The 22,446-nt window shown below is 29.3% G+C and overlaps 1 protein-coding gene across 1 annotated transcript in view; it reads left to right on the top strand.

The window, feature by feature from the left end:
• Positions 1-22,446, top strand: part of LOC110995399 (protein embryonic gonad-like) — an 85,813-nt gene that overhangs the window by 25,509 nt on the left and 37,858 nt on the right. Inside the window, exon 2 of the mRNA XM_022262556.2 lies at positions 14,736-14,813. Within this exon, the coding sequence (XP_022118248.2) occupies positions 14,736-14,813 (78 nt within the window). The remainder of the gene's footprint in view (positions 1-14,735; positions 14,814-22,446) is intronic.

The following is a 22,446-nucleotide window of genomic DNA, read 5'->3' as shown; positions in this document are numbered from 1 at the left end:
ATTTGGTTCATGATCAGGCAGATCTGGAATATGGGGTATGGATATAAAGGTAATAGGAATATGAAGGTACAGTGCCTGTAAAGTAATAAATTCTTTTTTCTGTGTGTAATTGCAGACGTGTATCAGATGGCTAATCACTTCCTTATAAAAACGATGCAGACATATGCACCACATATCTCATTGTAAAGTCAAAGGATATGCGTAATATTTTTATAAGTTAAAGGCGGTTATCCATTAATTCAATCACCGGTGAAAAACGCTGTGCGTCGGAACATGTGATAAATGACCAATAATTGTATCTCAGAGAAAGACCTCTCAAAGGCGAATTCAGATTAAATTTTACTGTAATATTCTTTCGCAAAACTGTACTGGTACCACGTTGCGAAGGTATTTTTAGTACTATTTGGTTGGGAGATTAAGTATAGGATGAAACTAGATATGTTACATAGACTAGATGGTACTAGTACTGATGTTACTAGACATATCCACTGAATGCCTTCTTTGACACTATCGATATATTTTATGATTTAATATACTTTAATGCTAACCTACTAATTAAATATTTAGGTCATTACTAATTAAATTATTAGTATAACTCAATCTAACTTATCAAGATATCTTTTAAAATTTGCACTATAATCTTTGGTCTTGGTGTCAGATTTTTTTGGCTTTTTGTTTGGATATTTGTAATTAGAAAGGCCAGACGCCATATATTTACGTCAAAAAAACCTGAATTTCTTTGCCGTTTTCTTTAAATATATTGTAAACTAATGTATATTTTTCTTATATTATCTATACTATAAAACTATTTTATTTAAAAAAAATATTAGAATTTACCTTTCTTCAGATGAGGTAACTTAACCGTTATATTATATATAAACAAATACTTAATATTTCCACATATTTAATATTAATCAAGTGTCTGACTAAGAACTCGTAAGAGACCTACTTTTTGTTTGAATCCCATAAAATGCAATTTATGTTTTTTGATTATTAATTTAAAATTAATGGGTTTTAGCCAGCAAGTGCATTTTTACAATATTCTGACCATACTCTCTTTGAAGATAATTTGAGGATTACACTTGATTTTTGTGCATTGCATTTCATATTAATCTTCCTGGGGGTATAGTACAGTTCTTCTTGTGACCCCTCCCCATTTCTGGGGATTGTCTGACAATCGGCCAACACACTCCAGATTCAGGAATACAGCAAAAATTTATCATTTTGGAGGTAGCGGTCGTAGCAAATCATGGTCCAGGTATGCAACTTTCTTTTGTTTATTGCAAGGCATACCTGCATATTATAGTAAACTTTGCTCATTATGATCTTAGTTTACATTTCAATTTGTCCTGCAATTTTCTATGGAATATTGTATCTATCTTTTGCAATATACAAATTAAATAAATAACTTAAGTTAATAAACAAAATTCCTAACAGCCAATTTTTAATAAGAAAACCTTTTAGGCTGTATTAATAATGACCATTCATCATATTAGAAAAAAAATAATAGAAATCGTAGAAACACAATTGACCGAAAACTCTGTGATATATCGTTTCGCCCAAAGCAAAAGAGAAATTAATCGAATCTCGCATATTAATCGATAAACAAAGCTAACGGTAACGTCATTTACCAATGTCTCGATGATATTAAAATCGATTTTTTAATCGATCCCTCGTGTTATTGTCTGAATTCGGATTCGGAGGTGTCGATGTAACGAGATATGGGTCCGTTACTTGCATAACGCTGGTGGTCATAATATTGCAGTACAAGAGTTGACACCTCAATAATTAATTCCGCTCTTATTCCAATAAGATTGGAAGTATAAAGTTCTTCGGTAATTTTATTTATTAACATGTTGTAGAAATAATTATATATATATATATATATATATATATATATATATATATATATATATATATATAAGAGGTTTGAACAGTACCAACATTTTAAATTATTAATTAAGAATAAAAAATAATAATTAAACATATTTAAATAAAATTGTCTTTACACACGTTTTTGTATTATTTATGCAAGTTTTCAGCAATCGTGATAATGCAAGCTTTACAAATATGAAACTGTAACTAACAAAATAAAAGAAATATACAGTAATAAATAATATGTATTTTTTTTGCTTATACTGCTGCCCTCTAGGTCTTGAGCCTGGAAATTCGTTGGTAAAAAGTTTTCTCTTGTGGTTGAGAAGATATGGAAAAGTCTAAAGCAGTTACAGAGATAGCCAACTCATCTATATTTAATTTCTATATTAAACCTAAAAATATTAAGAAATATATACGCTTACACTATACGATGAATCGAAAATTTGAAAATCATTATTCGTTTTTATCCCTTTAGTGATCGCGATCATTTTAAGTGATGAAATTGCAACTTTATCCTAATTGCATGTTCGAACTGTATCAGTTTTGTGATATGTATTTTGATATAACATATATATTAATAATATATTGTTTTGTATAATCTGTTTTATAAACGACGCGTTGAAATCTTCGTAAGCAGTTATGTGTGTGTGTGTATGCTCAGTTTTTAAATTTATTTAAAAATCTTCATTTTAATCATCTTTTAACTCGTAATTAGCTCCTTATATATATTAATTGTGATTGATAACCATTGGATTACATTTTACATTTTTGTTTATGTTAGTATTATTATAGTTTTATAGGTTTTAGTTATAGTTAGTGTTACATATTATTTTTTATTAGTTATTTATACAGTTCTTTTACTTTACCCGTTGCCTAGAATAAATCACTTGATAGCGATAAGGCCGCCCGTTGCCCAATAACGTATGTAACCTAACCTGGTTTATTATATGTACGTTTTGTATAAGGATAACGATGTGTAAATAAATATGTTTATGTCGTGTGGCATTGGGAAGACACGCAAATTAACTTTATTATTGTATTACTGATTTCTTTATAATACAAACGATGTGTCAGAATATAACGAATGAGTATAATGAAACGGTTCTATAACTTATGGTTTAACGTAAGTAATTTAATTGGCCTATTTAAAACCGGAAACAAAACTCTAATTTTTCATAGCTTATTTATTATTTCCACGTTAATATAATTGACAAATAAAATAGAATTTAGATATTATTGACAACTTCAAACAAACATTTATTTACCAACTAATATGAAACATTAGAAGCAGTGAAATGCATTTCATTTTTTTTTTGAAAAAAAATGTGAGATAGAAAAAGTGACACGATGGCAGGGGAGTAGATTAAAAAAAACTAATAATAAACTCAGAATACAAATAAATTTCTAAAATATTAACTTTATAAAACTATTTAACTTTACATTAAAACATATATTTGATAAAATTTATTTAATTTTAAAACATCGTTTATTTAATCTACTTTCGGTCAAAAACAAACTGAACGCAATAAAAGCACTAGAGAAACTTGCCCAAGTTTGTTTAAGTACAAATTGCGTGTCAGCAAATTTGCTCTTTAACATTTGGTAAAAGGCTGTGTTGGCTTTTCACATAGTCACGTAGTCGGTGGTGCTTTGTAAAGTGTATACGAGCGTTTTAACGCTTGAGAAACGTCTGTATATTTTTTCAATTTGGAGTAATTTAATTTATCATACCTGTTTCGAAGATTTTGGTAGGACTTCAAAGTAATAACATAATATATAAAATGCTTCCGTCAAAATACGAGCCCTCTAGCATCGAGTGTCCATGGGCGGCGGTATCACTTAACATCAGGTGAGCCTCCTGCCCGTTTGCCCCTGTTCTATAAAAAAACTACAAAACAATTTCACATTTTTAAACATTACGAAATTTATTTTAACTTCCTGTTTCAATTCATTATCACAAATAATAATCTTATTAGAAACTAATTCAATAAGATTTACTCATTTCGCAAAGTGATAAGGTTTCAATAGAATTAGAAATCGTTTAAAAAGTTCACTCGCGCCCTGAAGCCAAAATTAAGATCTAATGCTTAGTTATATTTAAACTTTAATTGACAGCTTAAATAATTAATTATAATTGGCGGATGACTCGACAATTTTCAGGTCAATTTATTGCAAATGAATCTTCTATACAATAACGAATGCTGTCAATCTAATTAATTAATTTTGTTATAAAAACATTTATAGTACAAGAGGTTTTGTATTAGGCAGACCGAGGCTTTTTTACAAAAGACGAATTAAAATTAATATAGGTTATGCTAATTAAGTCCATACAACCCTATATTGGGTTCCCCTTGCGATATTTTCTTACTTATAAATTTACTTTTATAAATATTTGAGCGTAAATCATTCCAGGTGTTGTGTAACGTCCACCTTGATGAGAATATATCGAGAGAGAGAGAAGGGATTATTTTTTTCTAATATACTCTTAAAAGCAAGGTACTATCAGGATAGGCAAAGTTTTGGTCGGAGCTTGGATATTAAAGTTAAGTACCTGCTTCGAATTAGAAATGTTTATTTAATATTTTTACTGGCATAAAATGAATTTAATAAAGTTATGATGTTTTTTTAAGAGATTTTCTTATAGTGTCTTTATTGTTTCCAATAAATCATGTTAATGATAAAATTTAATTGATTATAATTAAATTAATGATCAGATTTCTTTTAGATTATAAATTGAAATAGATTTCTTTAATATAAATAAATTAGATTTCTTTGATTAAATATCACTGGGCAATAACGATTATTCTAATAAAGTGGTCTTACTTTGGGTAAATATGTCTTAAAACTTACGATGTCATTTATTTAGAACCGGGTAAATAAATTGTGAGATCTGGTTACTTAAATGACTTACGTAAGTGTTATTATATATATAGTCTAAAATTCCACTCTAATTTTTAACAAATATAAGTTAATTCATATTGACAAAATGTTCATTTCTCGTTCATATGAAAAGATTTTTGACACCCCTATTTCCACACAATAAAGACGAAATTTTCAAACTGGTGCATAACATTTGACGTCTATGGCCATTGACCTTACAATTTGTACGGTCCACTTAGTTTTAAAATATATGTATTATTAATGTTTTGTTTTGCGCGGAACATAATACAGTAGTGGAGGCGTTACAATTTAATTTTCCGTGTAATTTTTCGTGACCGTGTTATATGTAGCAGTTACTTTTAACTAGTACAATGTTACAAATAATAAACGGGTTATAATTTAATTAAATATGTTAGTATTTTCTACAAATAATAGCATGTTTTTAAAAAATGAACCTTTTTCAAAGCACACAAAACTGTATTAAATAATTATAATTTGTTACATTTGCCCACTGAAGTATTTATTCCAATTCCTTCAAGAAAAGACCGTACCAATTATTTAAAGGCCGGAAACGCACTCGCGAGGCCACTGGCATTGAGATTGTCCATGGGCGGTGGTATCACTTAAAATCAGGCGAGCCTATAAAAAAGTTCTATAAAAAACGGTACTATTATTCTTAATTAAAAAATGTTTTATCGTACATATTTATTTTTTGTATTCCCCACTTTTTATTGTAGTTTTCTGGCCAGTGACCTCTTTGTATAGTATTTTAGGGACATAAAGCATTCTAGTGTTGGAAACAAAATAGAAGTCGTTCAAGTATATTTAAAGTTATTATGAACATACTCTTCTTTATAATATTTGTATTTAAATAATTATTAAAGTGAATTATAAACACCCAGACCATGAAGTGCGGCACAATAATTATTGATTTATTTTAATTAGTTAATTAATATTATGCGCACTGGAGTACAGATTCTTAGTATAATAATTTAGATTCTATGTAATTTCCGCCTCGAACTTTAAATTGTCCAGTAGGATATTAATGTCTATTGCATATTAGGTATATAGAAACTAATGAAGAAAGCTAACGGAGGTCCTGGAACGTATTAACGAAACAAAATGAATATAAACATAGTAAATTTCTTACGCAACTAATGATTTTTATGCAAATTGTAAATATTTTTGTTGATATTAAAATAAATGGTATTATTCGCACTTCGTCACATGATTAAAATGTGTCTTGCACATGGTTCTCATATGCAATAATCCACCAATCTTTCCTATACAAATTAATTTTTATTTTATTTAATTACAATGAGGGTTATTCACGAATCCCAAAATCCGTAATTACATAGAGATAGGACGCAAAGGGCGTGCCCTCTTGTCCGCACTTTCTCCGTGATTCCGCGCTGTCAGTATTTCCGCCAGATTAAAGTTAAACGAGACTACACGCAGAGAAGTTACTTTATTTTACGTAATAAGAACGGATTTAGTGTGCCAAAATTTTATTTATTTATTTATTAGCCTTTATTGCTGACACCCAGTACAATATACTAACACTTATTTAAGTTACATAAAACATACTTAATTCTAAGACATAATTAAATTTAATCTAATATAGCACTTGACCCTTTTGTTTTGGGTAATCAGCATGTCCCGTGACACACAGGCCTCTTCCAGCTGTTTTCATTATTTTCTCATCTTAGTGACTCTTTAACAACATTAGTAGTTCTATAAAAAATAGCAATTACTTTCAACATGTGTACGTTTTCATGTGCGACGCAATCCTTTAAGGTATTTTAAATTTTTATTTCCACATACGCAGTTGACTTATTGTTTTGTTTACGTATATTGCATCTATACTGTAAATTCATTATAACAAGGTAATATTTACCATAACAGTCGTATAAACTCATGACTGTGTACACAGATATCTGATAATGAGCATTATTTATTATTAAGTCCCTAGGATTAAAATATTTTAACCACCAAACTTCTTAAATTTGTTTTTATTTTCCATTTCTTTTCATTATTATTATTACTATATAGGTTAGATGTAAGATTCTTGTAAAATACAGTGTATTTATCGTTAAAAATAAATGTATTGAGTTCTTAAAAACCCTTTTTATGTGTTTCTCTCCATCTCGGTGCCAAACCCAATCAAAATTTCAGAATTATCGTTCTCGACTATTATAGCCAAAACAATAATTGTTTCTCGGCAAATCAAACCAAGGACAGTGTAAACCCATTGAAACAAGCGAGACCAAGACATAGTTTGAATGTAAATAACGCTATCGATTAATCCTAGAAGATTGATGATGAAGGTTGGTCCTTAAATGTCATCGCAAATTACTAATAGGGCCTATTTTATTAGTTTTGTATCGGGACAAAAACTTGTACTTTAGACGCAAAAACGATAATCATTATCGTAATTGATATAGGTTTTTGTCAGAATATCAAAGCAGTGGAATTTTATTGCAAAATTTAAAGCTTATAATATAATAGCTTAAAATGAAAAGTTTGGCTAATAATTTGAATAAGGAAAACATCTCTAACATGTAGTTACACATTCGCGTACGCTCTCAAAAAATATTGTGTTGGAACTTTTTTATTATTATATATATTATAACTATTAAGTTATAAATTACTATTACCCTTACACAGGTATATTTTACTTAAAAATATTCAGAAATAATTTCATTATAATGTATTAGATCATTAAAACAAATTGGTAATAACAAATAAACACGTTTTAATTAGGTTTATTTGTACAAATAAGTAACTAGATTATGGAAATTGTCATTATCACATTGATGTTTAAAAATATAGGATTATATAAATAAATGAGCTATGCCTGCTTATAGACTGCTTTTTGTAAAGTGTTTCTACCTAAATCTTTCAGTATCATCAAGCCATCGTGAATAAAATGCTCTGCTTTCCGTTAAGCCGAAAATCGGTCGCGCAATAATGTCTATATTACCTTCAATTATAGATAGCAATCGTTTACGAAGTTTAATTTAAAACCTCAACAATAAATAATATTTTAAGAATATTGCCGTACATGAAGCCAATTTTGATGGAATTTTAACAGCTTGTTGTGAAATTGGTTTAATTGCAATATATTATTAACTTTGGATGACAGGGATGTGAAATTAAGTTTTCAAGCTGTTTAAAAAGCAATTTGCAATCACCGATTAATTCGGTAATGCTTTGTTTATTTAATACATAAACATAGTAATTTTTGTAGTTATAAATTGAGTATCGCCATTGTAAAATATAATTAAGGCGTATATTACAAGTCAAGTTGAACGAGGAACTTTAATATATGTGTTATATTGAGATATAGTACAAGCAAATCTCGTAATTCCAGCCCAGAGACATCGTATCTATTTTGAAGAATCCAAAAATGAGACAGTTTATTTCTTGATGTATATTATCCATTAGTGCAGTCCGGGTACAAATGTATTGTTTGTATGTATTGTGAATCGCATGATTAGGCTATTAATAATGGATTACAATTGTAGGTGAAATTTGTAAACTAAACGTTCAATAAAAGTAAAGGATAATGCTATAGTACAATTAAACGACGCATTAACATAAAAACATATCATCTAATTTCTTGTAAACGCGTCGAAACTGGATCTGTATTTGAATTCTTAGCTATAATTAGCCCCAATTACCTGGCCCAGGCATTCTCCTTCTACGGAAATGAATTCATTCTCATCATTCCATTCTGTGTGTTTGTCACTCATTCGACGAATTACTTAAATAGCTCCAGATACATATGTAACAAGATCTAGTCTGTGGTTTTTCTGGTTCTGTTGCCTATAAAACCTATAGTTTTTAGCAAAGTGACGTAAGATTGGCGCCGGATAACATCCGTGTAGAGATGAACATAGACATATATTTAAACTTATATATATACTTAAGTTAATATAGCGTCAACATTGACACCTTTTTTTTTTTTTGATGGAATTGACATTTGTTTTTCAAATATTATAATACTAAAGTCAATAAAGTAATTCATTAATTATTTACGCATTTTAAGGGTGGTATTTAAACCTATTTTCATAAAAAATACATCACAAAAAAGTATTTTAGTCGATTACGTAAGCGATTTACATAATATTACTTTAATATAATTTATGGTAGCAATTGATTAGGATCGGATTAAGTCGATATGTTCAACTTTAATCCTTTTTAACATTTAGAAGCCACAAATTATAACAAATTATAATCTGGTACGGTGATAAATTAGAAGATAACGAAAGAATATTGTTACGCTTTCACGTTTAAACAGCTAAACTGATTACGATACGATCGATAGTATAAAAATGTAATATTTACTCACTCGTCCACTGGATCTGCGACCAAAAAAATGTACTGGCCCATGAAATTACACAACTTCCAGCGCTCCCTGATTTGTGCCACCTCCAGACAATTGCTGGTTTTCGGCTGAAGCAGTCTGTCGATCCAATGGAACAGAAATATATAGAAATATATTTTCTACAATAAAGATATTGATTTGTAAGTGTAGTTTAGTTTCCGATGTGTTCTATTTAGTTTTATGAACTATAAGCAGGCATAAAGTTAAATGTTTCAGTCCTAAATACATAATCAATGCATAACTGAGCTATAAGAAACAAAATATCACAATATTTTTCTTAAAATACTTATCGAATATGTTATTTTTTGAGTATTATACTTAATGGTAGTTTGAATTAGGAAGATCTCGTAATTATCAATCAATATTAATCTGAAATAAAAAGGTATCTTGTAAAGGTCAATGGAGCAAAAAGTGTATAATCAGCTCATACTTTTAATAAATTAGTATTTTTTATGTGGCATTTTGTTTTTGTTTCTAGTTATTAAGTATTTAATGCTGCGTATTAAAATTGAACTTATTTAGAGTAAAATAATTAAGTTGCAATTATTATTTAAATTTCATTGTTTATTTTACTATCCAGTAAGAAATGCTATTGTTGTGCACTCATGTGCACTCGGTTAATTATTCCTTCTGAAACTAAAATAAAATAAAAAGTGTATAAAATAATAATATTTTATATTAAAAGTAACATTGACACGCTATTGTAACATGTAGAAAGAAATTTCAATAGAGGATGCCTGAAGTCAGAGGATAGTCTTCCATGTCATCGTGGAATGTGGTGCCAATCAGTAGTCAAACCCACTCCAAGGTTCTGATCACATGGTTTAATTAATTAGCCAATGGGTAATACACAATTATTTTGTCTTATTGTTGAAAAGGACGCTCCCATTTCAAAGAAGTGCGAATTTTAAATTGCAATAAAATTAAAGTTCTTTGCTTTAAATAAATTATAACAATAGCCTTGCAAGGATAGTTGGCAAAAAATTAAATAGGGTGGGAAAAGTTGGTCGCCTTCTGCCTCGCCGAAACTTAATAAAATTGTATTTTTATATTAGAACAAGTACTAGATAAATAAAGAATTATTGTAATATTCTTTCATTCGTTCAGATCTGTCAAATTATTATTCATTTAATAATGCTTACGACTAGTCTTGAGATACAAATGTAAGGTTTAAGGACAACAATGTAAGTAGCGTTATTTTTCATTTCAAATGTAAATCGTTCCATTCACGCTGTAAAGTGTAAAGCGAACACATTCTTGTGTTTATTGAGGCTCCGACAGCTCATGGTAATGTGACATTTTCTCTTTGATGTTTTCCGTAAGCTTTTCTTACAACATATAATCTGTATATGTTGTATTTACAATTAGTTTATATTATAATAAATATATAGTCCAAGTAAGGAGGTTGCTCCAGTGTGTTTTCGTCAGCTTCTGCAGGCCTTAACATTTCTCTAATATCAGACGCCCTTAATGTACCCTGATGTTAAATCTGTCACCAAACAGCTTGGTATAAGGGTAGGAAGCAGCGGATACCAGAGCAAGTGGTCGGAGGTGAAAAATACAATATATCAAAACAAATCGGTTTAGTTAACACTATTCTTTCGATAAGAGTATTTATTTTTTAATTTAAATAATTACTTATTATCTCAGCGTGACATGGAAAGTCAGATTTAGCAGACGCAAACGTATGCAATTTAATGAACTATTTTATAGCGCCATTGGTATATATATATATAATTAAATACAAGAATAAGAAACAAATATGTATTGTCACAGGGTCCTAACTTTTTAAATTTATTTTGATTTTCTTTTTAATAATTTGTATTAATATTTTAAGAAAAATGTAAATATGTACTGGCAAATTAAAATTAAAATAAGAATGATTGAAGTATTAAGGTACTGTTAAGAAAAAAAAGTATAGTGGTTCGTAAATACAATTTATTTTCGAATACAATTAAAATATTGTGTTGTGAATTCAAATGATGTGTAAACTACTATCTAGACTGTTTTTGCAATTACAAATAAAATCCTTAAGAACACAATGTTATACAAAACAGGATATACATATAGGCATTCACTTTAAATATGAGTTGTAAATAGGGTCGTAATATTTCCTTTGTAGCTTCTTTAAAAATCAATTTACGAGAATGTATCGTCGTTTCAATCGTTTTAATTTAAAAACATTCAGCGACAGACTTAAATCACACGTTTAATTTGTCGTATTTTACGTTTAATAGCCCTGTAGATTGTTGTCGCCAAATACGGCAGAAACCCTTTACGCTTCATATCAGATTCAGCTCCCCGATACGTCATAAAGATAAAATTTAATAAATCACAATCAATAACAATTACGATACAATCAACAAAGCTAAGCGCAAACACATAAGTATTACTTAATTAATCCCAAAAGGGCAAATAATCAGATAAAATTGAGATTGCAACCCAAATTTTTGGACTTTGATATATCATTCATGCGCTCAAGATGGTCGCCAAGATTAAGGCGGGACAATTTATAAATGCGTCTTTGACAGCTTAAATTGATCCTTGAACAAATTTAGCATGTACTTAAAAGGACTTGAATATGGGCATAAAATGTAAGTAAAAACTGTATCTCGCTTTCGGATCGATATAAATTCAACGGTATTTATTTTTATTTCGATAAGAGTGTGCTAATTTAGATAATGTCACTGGGTACTATGTATTGCTTTTTGGGATTTTATCGTGTATATTTTTTGGGGAGTGTTTTATTAAATATATTGATATTGGGAAAAATTTAATTTTTCACACTTCATTGCAATTAGCTGATTATTAAATTCGTCCAGTGATGCTATAATCCTTGCGCACATTAATCATTATTTTTCCGTCCCAGACTATCCTTATTTACTTTACTATAGACTTATTTACTTTACTTCTTCTTGGCAACATAAAATAATAATAATAACACAGCCTTTTTTATACCTATATACTTAACTTCTATTGCAAAAGTATTTACGTATAGCTAAATGTGAGTCGAACGAATATGTATCGATATGGACCATACACACATATGGTTTGAAATGGTGAAAGCCTCCTTCTAAACCTTTCCATTCCTTTCCTTTGTCTTTTCCTGCTATTTTTAACGAGTCATCTTCTTTTTGATTTGCTCTTCTTTTTAAAATTGTAAAAAAAAACATCATTATATCGGCATATTTTGTCACACTTTGATTCGGACGCATTTCTTAAAATACATTTGTTTTATTCAATACTACTGCACCAGTTGATCAAATAATTAATTTATTTGTTAAACTTAGTTTTGTAGTTATCTATTGGAATAATAAATAAGGTATCTTGGTAATTTTTAAGCCATCTCAACTGGTGTAAAAATTAAATTCAGTTTTTAATTAATCAAAAGAGTCGTTTAAAAAGAGAACGCAAATGCATTTATATTTATTCGCCGAGATTCCGTTTTGATTGTTGAACGTTGACGGATCGTTTTCACTCCAACAAGCAGTGTTAAGCACGTCAGCGAACGATAATGGAATTTCGACCTCGTTACAAATTCGCAAATTAATTACTAAAACAAATATATATATATTGGAATCGTTAAACATTGACTTTATTTTTCTTAGGAATATTGCCTATATATCCTCCCCAATATATGGATATTTAATACAGAAAAAGGATAACAAAAAGACTTATCTTACCGTTCCTGCGTGTATGTTTAAAAAAGTCTTCATAATTATAATATTATAGCAGTAACGATTGACTTCGTAAAACGTATAATAAAAGTATAGTGTACTACAGAAATCTATTATAACTTGTTAGGGATTTGTAGAGCAAAGTTAATAAAAAAAATTTTTGTACGTGTACTTTTGAACCTTAAACAAAACACGCTATAATCTAAGATGTCTGCATAAATACTACGTGTATTTTAAAAACACTACCAGCATCGCTCTCGTATACGAAACAGTCATTTAGCCCATATTCATAATAAACTTGATTAAAATTTCTCAAATTAATGTTCACGTCCAATTGTAACAACGAAAGCTCGTTTACAAACCGCGATAACAGGGAGAAGTCACGCCACATCAGAGTTCCTTCAACACCATGTTATTATGTTTTATATTTAATTTTTTAACGAAACCTCACGAGCTGTCGACGAGGAAATTCTTGCACTAAATACACACCGTGCACACGCGATGCTAACTGAATTGTGGTTTAAACAAATTATTAAGATCAAAATATGTATTATTTTAATTTTCAATATTACTTTTATCCTTCTTTATACTTTATTACATTTAAATTACCTAGAGTCCTTTATTAGCAGATTATGAAAACTATTTTATTATGATTTAGAATCTTATCTATCTATCTAATATAGATTTTCCACTTGGAAGCTAAAAGGTCTTCCTTATATGAGGTGGGCCTAATCAGCCATTAATTTTCATTGCACGATTCATGAAATTTATGATCTGTTATTAGAATATTATTTATTATTAGATAGACGACACTAAGGGTGCATTCAGAGTTGAGACAGCTAAGTATGACATAATAATATGTCAACATATCTTTGATGGACAATATGTACTTTTGAAACGAACGTCAAATAATGTTATAATTAAAAGTAAATTGCTAAATAAACACTTAACTATAACCTCGAAATGTTATGAATTTGACGTTAAGTAGCTCTTTATTGATTTAGTATTTTTGTTGTTTTTGCAATTATCTACTGTCAGTCATAGATTGCAAAAAGTTAGTGATTCAAACAAGTGATTTTAATTTCAAGTAGCCATTCAAATTTATTTTCGTAATAACTCATACAAGTGAAGATGAAAAAAATAAGATAATTACAAATTTTTGTGGTTTATTTAATTAAGGTTGCAATATTTTGCATACTAATAGGTTGAATAAAAGATCAAGACGTAGCCCATAGGAAAAATGGATTGATGAAATAAAAAGAAAAGGTAGTGAAAACTGGATCACCAAAGCAAAAGACAGACAGATGAGGAGCAAAATTGAGGAGGATGATTTATGATTTTGATTATATTGAATTAATTTATGATTTCAAATTTATATAGATTGAAATTACTAATTATGATTAGAATTCAAATTTAAGGATAAATAAAATAGTAATATTTTACTTTCTTTAATACGTGCACATATTATGTAATAATTAATCATATGATATAACTTCTTGTTTAAAATATATTTTTCATAACGGAAATAAAAATGTTACATTAATAATAATAATGATTGAAGTTACAAAATATGATAATATTAACTATACTATAAGAAGTCTAGAAAAACACTCAATGACAGTTTCACCATATTTCTACTAAACTTTTTAATTTGATCCACTTATATAATTATTCAACAATGTTAGTGCCATTATAGGAGTTACACTAGAAGTAAAAAAAATTGGTTTCGTAAAATTCGACATCTAAAAACTTGTAATAATTGTTTTTGTTAAATAAAATTACTGTCTAAAGTATGAATGACCCACTAGGATACTTTTATAATTTAAAATACTTTAAGGTACTTTAAGGTACACGACAGACATAGGATAGTTTTACAATTTAAAATACTTTATGTTGTTGTTTTTTTACAGATGAACCAGCAATGTAAAGTCTGTGGAGAGCCGGCAGCCGGTTTTCATTTTGGAGCCTTCACTTGCGAGGGATGCAAGGTAAGATTAATCTCAAAAGAGTGGCGGAGAGTTTATTGCCAGTTCTTCTCTTCCGTTCTACGCCCTTGATTTGAGAACTGGCAGTAAATGTAAAATAAAATTCATTTAATATTTCTTTTTTTGACGTTCATAAGTGTACATTGTTACCTACATTAATAAATAAATTTTGAATTTGAATTTGAATTCTCATAACAAATTAAACAATAATCTTAATATCGAAACATTGTCACGAAAATAACTTAAAATATCTTGTTTTAAAATACAGTATTATAATGATTAAATAACATATTAAATGTTGAAAACCAAGTATTGTATTATATTTGTATAAGTACATGATACATATACTTTATCATTGAACCCAAAAATTAAAAAGTTAATGTGTACATAATGCATCAATGTTGCCAAAGCACATCCACAGATCAGTAAAAATGGGTAAAATTAAAGTGGCGTCATCTCGTACATAACATTATTGGAAACGTTGTAACAATGTGGAGTGGATTTTGTCCTGTATCTTTTCTTCTTCTGTTTCTGTCTAATTATTTATTCTGTGTCTGTCTATATGGGCTTGCTCGCATGGTAAATAAAAAATAGTGAGAAAACCGGCATTTCTCAACTCCAAATATCGACAGCATGTTCCTCTAATTGTTTACTTGTTAAAAAAATTGAATGTTTTATTATTATTCTATGCTTTATACATAAAATATACAACCGTTAGTACACAACTTTAAACACCTAATTCGAATATTGTAAGATTAGTTATCTAAAATTGCATAACAAGGTATTATTTTTCTATAAATGGAAAATCCGGTTTTACATACTTTTTGTATCTTTCCTATCAGTAGCGATTTACACAAAACAAGATTACTGACGCGTCAATGGTCCAACACGGACATTTGATGTCTAAGAATAAATCACTTTACAACGTCTTAGACTGATTGTACGGACTTATATTATTCTGTATTTAAATAACTTAAACCAGTTATAGCTTTTCCGCAATCATTCCTGCAATTATTTTTTTAATAAATATGTTCTATCATTTGTGATAAGTGTTAGTGCACGTTAGTCTTAAGTGCTAGGTAGTGTTAAGTGTAAAAATTCAACACCAGAACAGAATGCCTTTCCTTTAATAAAGATTGTTTATGTTAATTATCCAAAGAAATTTTCCATGAAGCCCCAATATAACAGATGTAAGTAAAAAAACAATATTTAACTATTTTTTTAAATATATAATAATATGTAGATGATCGGGCGTTGATGTCTTTTATATTAAAGTTTCTGTAAATTAAAATTTGGAAAAACATTCTATAACACAACAAACTTATCGCATTGCCTTAAAAATAGATTCATTTATTTAATCTCGCATTATTTGTGTAAATATTAAAATCATTTTTTAAATAATAGTCTTTTATATTAAAACCTTTGTAATAAAATAGTGATCGTTGTTATAACAGTTACATCAGCGTAAAATTTAAAGATGAATTAGTGAAACAGGAAAGCTTCTCTTAATAAATGTTAACAAATTCATCTCTTAGCCTTATAAAAATTCATGTAAAATTAATTACTATTCCAAAAAGCATGCGAAATATAACAGTCAGATATTTTAAACTGGTAAGACATATTTGGTACTCGATTTTTCATTGCAAATTCTTTGGGAAGCATTTTGATTGCGCAAGTAAATGTTTTATTGCTTTTGCATATTTATTATACCTTTTAATATACAACTGATGGGTCTTTTACGCTAGATCTGTCTAGTAACATACACACTAAAAACAACTTGGTTCATTAAAAAAAACATATCTAATGTCCAAGATATACATATTTTTATGTAATAGGAGGCAAACTGACTAGGAGCACACCATCGAAACACACACACATTGCCAGAAGGCTCGCCAGTGCGTTACCGGTCTTATCAGAATATATAAGCTCTTTTCTTGAAGAACCCTAAGGCGAATTGATGTGGAAATACTTCTGTGGGCAGCTGGTTCCACATAGTGGCTGCAAAAAGTAGTGACATTCATCGTTCCACAATTCGCGTTATTTAAGGCAGTTTTTACTACACATCACTCTGAATCATCTACTCACTGAAGTATTTCCGTACCAATTCAACTAAGGGTCCTTCAAGTATAGAGCGTAACAATTCTTAAAAGGCCGGCAACACACGAGCCCACTGACATTTAGAGTGTTTCTATACAAAAAAATATCATATTATCAGTTTTATACATATGTATATTACGTCATGAAATAAGCATAGCGAGAGCTTGCTAAAAAACGTAATATGTTTATTACAAATAATACAGTATAAACCTGCCTGTATTCATATTAACACTCTCATGTCGCTGTTATAAAAAGTACACTAGACAAGGATGATTTCCTGTTTACAGGCCCGTAATCGCATAATTTCTTTGTCAGTTAATAATAATTCATGTGAGAGCTTCAAATAAAACCCATAATGACTGTGATAAAGTTTACGTAAATAACAAACTCATTACAAATAGATAGGAATATGTCAAAATCATAGAAACTATTAAATAATTGCGCACGCAATGGATCTATAAATTACAAAATTTATTATTATTGCTATCGGTTCAGTAATGTATGATTAACGACGTGTGACGCGTGCGCATTACGTGTCGCAATGGTCATAGTGAGAGTCACTGTCATTGATAAAGTTACACATAGAACAAGTGTAGAAATAAAGTTTTATATTATGTGGAACATATAAAGATATTCCAACAATTTTACTAACTAATTTTATATATCATCACTATGGTACATCACATAATATATTTTCAAGACTGGACATTAAAATAAATTTAGTACCTACCTATATGATATAAAATATAGCGAAATAATTATAGAGCACGTTGTTTAAGGATAACCTTTGCTTAGTATCAGTCTCGTTCATTTAAAAGAAACACCAAAATTAAACTAAATCACAATCTACATGTCTTAACAAACCAGTTCTAACAGGCTGTATAACATTTATAAGTGTTTTTATATAATACTGATAATAATTTTCTAATAAATATGATATTTCTATTAAAGTCCACATTTCAAGGGTGGCGGTGTCCATGCGTCGGGTCCACTCTCTCCCTATAATATGGCGAGGGGGCCGATGGCTGGCCATGCGTCATACTTGTAAACGGGTGCTAATTGTGGTGACTGGTCGTATTTTAATTCGTGTATTCGTTGTTTTTAGTTGTATCGACTATGTATTTTCGTGTTGTAAGTATTAGAATGTAAGTGCGTGCTCCTATTTGCCACCATGCTTCCTGCTGATAGAGGACAAATCATTGTTTTTAATTTATTTTATTATTCTTTATCATTTATAATGTTATATGGAACATGGTGTAGTGGTTACAATAATCCTTACAAACGTTGGGTAAAAGAGAAAATTTGGCGATTAAAAAGTGTGGCGGAGAGTTTATTGCCAGTTATTCTATTCCGTTTTATGCCCGTGATTTGAAAACTGGCAGTAAATGTATAATTAGAAGCATTTAAAATATATTTCTTTTTTGGTGTTCATTTTATTTTATTCTTAATACATCATGTGACCAACATGAATAAATGATTTTTGAATTTGAATTTGAAAAATTTAAATGCAAAATGTATAGAAGAGTCATCGATACGTAATAAGCGATGAGTGTCGCCAGCGCAGCGCAATTTGCTACCCCGAATCAATTTGCCGAGTTTTTGTCATGGAATAATGTAGCTCGTTTCAATTTTCTGTTAAGTGCGCTGCTGCGCCGCCTCCTGCGAAGTTTTTGCGATAACGGAACGACATCGTTCAATCGAACCGACGCAAGACAACTTTTTGTAGCGAATTAAAAATATGGAGGTGTTTTATAACCTGTCGACGAGTTAGATAAGCGTTATATTTTAAATAGAAATCTTATTTTGATTTACTAGTAATATGACAATACTCTAGATGAAAGTAACTATATGAATAGATTGTTATTTAATGATGTAGATAGTAATCTTAAAACCCCGGGGAAATAAATACATATAACTTTTTCTACAGCTGTGATACTTTTTGACATTCAACATCTTTTGTCTTCAGTCACCGTGACTCGGGAAAAAAAATCAAATTGTGTAAAATAATTATAAGGTTATAATAATACATAGCTTAATCCAAAAAAAAATGTTTTATTTAAATATGTAAAAGTTATGTTAATAAAAGACAATACACTCTTAATAATTTTGTAATCTTAGGTGTTAGATTGAAGAATACACACGAAAGTTCTTCCAATCATTATCATTGTATTTAGGTAAATATAGACATGTATTAGAGATCTTTTATAACCAGTTGTTATTTAATACTTCCAAAATGCCTGTCATGCAATTTCTGAAAAAAAATTATTTTAATTCAAAAGTGTTTTTTTACTGAAACGATTCTATGTTACGTAAACAATTAATCAGATTATAAAAAGCATAGCTAGTTTGAATTTATAATAAGTTTGAATGTATAAAAACCCTAAATATTATAAAACTATAAACCAAATATTTTGTATAAAATTTGTATACATTTAAAAAACGCCATACAGTCTGTTGAGATTTATAACAATTTTAAAACACGTTTAGCATAAAAAGGAAATTATTCAAATTAAAACAAACGCACCTCATGAGTGGGCGGGAATTTATTGTAGGCTTACCGAGAAAAATAATTAAAAAATTTAATAAAATTAACATAAATTTTAATGGGATTGATAAAGATATGCTGTGATTATTAGCAGCTAAGTGACAATTAACCGCTGTAAATAATATATATTAGGCGCGATCTATATATTGGACTAGAAAAGTATTCTTAAATGGAAGACCTCCCGCGGTTTTTCTCATATCAATTCATATTTATAATTAACAAATGAATTATTTATTAATGTGATCCACTTTAGAACATTACGAAACTTTTGGCGTACCGTATTTACTGTCACATAATTTCTAAAATTACAGTAAGCGAACAGTAAATTATATAATTTTTTATTTATGCTACTACCGAAATGTACGTTTTATCCTTAAAATTGTTTAAGATTTATTCAATTCCTTAGTAATTAAATGATTAAGAATGAAAGAGCATTTTTAAAATGATGCTGCACTTATCTCTGAATAATAATTTAGCAATAAATAGGTTTATTATTAAAAATATACAACTCAAGAAAAGAACAGAACCATCTGCGCTAAATACATTAACACTGCTCCTTTATTTGATATAGTAAATTAAATTCAGGCAATCAAACTAAAATATTGATTTGATATTTGCGAGAAAGGTCAAATAACAAATATTCATAACATAAAACAACTCTAATTAAACAAAAATATGAAAATGAATTCATTGTATCAAGGAGCAATGTATCGATGAAATAGTTTAGTAACATTTGATTTTCGTAATATTTCAAAGTTATAGTGGTATATATTTTAGATAAAAGTATTTATTTGCGTCCCAATATAATATATGCATTGATGTCTCTTCTTTCATTTGCGAGAAATGTTACTTCTATGTAATAATACAAAATTTTAAATATTTCACTCAATTAAATGATAAGATAGATCATAAATATAATAAGGAACTAAAATGTGATTTATCAATTAATTATAATAATTTTTGTGTAGGCGTTTACAACATAATATACAGGCGTGGCTTATAAATTACGATGTATAATCAGAATTTATTATAGTACTGTAAATATAAACTGTACTTTATTTTTAATACAGCTGACGTGATGGTATTACATGTCCTGACTGATTGTTTGATGAATTGGGTCGGTAGTACAATACTGAACAAATTATAGGAATGAATAACAGTGAACTTTAAAGAAATAATGTAGAAAAAATCTTTACAAATTTCTGTATATTTTTAATACAAAAAGTCGTAACAGACATAACTTTTACATACCTTTAATTACAAATGCTATTTTGTTAATAGTAATATCTATAAGTTAATAACTCCGAACAGCGAAGATAATATAATCGGAGACATAAAATATACACAAAAGAAGAACTGTAATATATAAAGTATATAGTAATTATAATTTAAGTACATATATAGGCAAAAAAATCTTAATTTGAAGGTCAAAAAAGTGTGAATATGTAAAAACTAAATACATTATCTAGATAAATGCCTAAGATTTTGAGTACTGCAATATTGTTAATGTCAAACATTGACATGTTTTATAAACATGCATTAGCTCAAGTATGTCTAACTAATAACTAGATGTAGAACTACTTTTAATTGATTGATTTACCTTTGTAAAAGCTTTGACTGACAACAAAAGTCATGGTCATTGAGAGTACGGCTTTTCAAGTTATTTTGCCTTACTAACGCCATCTATTACCAAATGATTAGTATTTGCAATATTTCGCTGGATGAACATTCTGAAAAGAGCTTTGAGATTGTTAAAATTACACAATATATGTTACAGTAGTATGTTACATCTATCTTAATATGACCTTGTCCTTTTCATCTATGTCTGAAATATGTGTGGATGGGATACAAGATAGATTCAACTTGGCGCAAGTATGACTCTTGTTCATAAGGTTCATGCATTTATGGGTACAGATATTTGACATAAAAACATTATAAATAAATAAATCACTACAACCTTTATTGGTCTGTGCCTGAGGTTTCTGTATCTGATTCATGATTATTTGTCAATCTAATAAGTACGTTAATGATCAGCCTTCTGAGCCACACGCCGTTGACTTCTCAGATCTAAGGCAAGCCTCAAGTTAATGCACACATAGATGGAAAGCCAATTGGTGCACAGTCGAACCTACGACCTCGGAGATAAAACTCGCACGCTGACACCACTTGTTCAAAACTACTCAGAACAACCTATGGACAACCAACATCTTCAATAACACAGAACATACTCAGAGATCAATCTCACATATAGCTAATATTTAACCCCAGCTAAATTCTGAATCTGTAACAGTACATTGAGAATAAAGTTGCATCGAAGCCTCATTCGAAGCAAATGAACCAAAAAATTGCGCAAGTATTGAAATTAAAGATCGCGAATTCGATATTATAATGACGTATAATGTGAGCACGCGGTATGAATAATTTATTGACGGTTTTTTGTAAAGTTGTACGCAATTTGTCATTAAATATAACCGGTTTTTGTAAGTGTCAAAATTTTCGTATGCGAGTTTTTATTTTATACGGGTCAAAGGTTTAGATATAATTTATAGTATCACTGCTGAATGTTGGTTGGTCAACTGTGATGCATGGTCAATTTTACGCAAAAACCATTGAAGCTAAGAATAAGTTTGATCATTATTCTAGGTCCAATTATAAATCAAACACAATTATATAAACCAAATTAGCCTACGGGATGCCCAAAAAGGGCAATCATTGCTACCAAAGGAACCCATTTTGGATGCGTTGCTCCATTGAGGTAGGACTACACTCTAACTTTGAATACTTGGTGGTAGTATCTCTCAGGGAAGAACCTCACTGGCAGACGATTCCACTGTTCGCTAGTTCGTAAAAAAAAGTGCCTAGTGAAACGGACTGTGCAAGACTTTCAGTCATCAAGGTGATGTGGATGGAATTTTGAATTTTTATCTTTTATTTATTAGTTACAACTTTGAATGTAAAAATCCTTTAACACTGAAATCGGGTGTCTACTGTTTG

Source organism: Pieris rapae, chromosome 4, assembly GCF_905147795.1.
Source record: "Pieris rapae chromosome 4, ilPieRapa1.1, whole genome shotgun sequence".
Lineage (NCBI taxonomy): Eukaryota > Metazoa > Arthropoda > Insecta > Lepidoptera > Pieridae > Pieris > Pieris rapae.
Note: the sequence above shows the minus strand (reverse complement) of the source record. Positions and strands in the feature narration are given on the sequence as shown.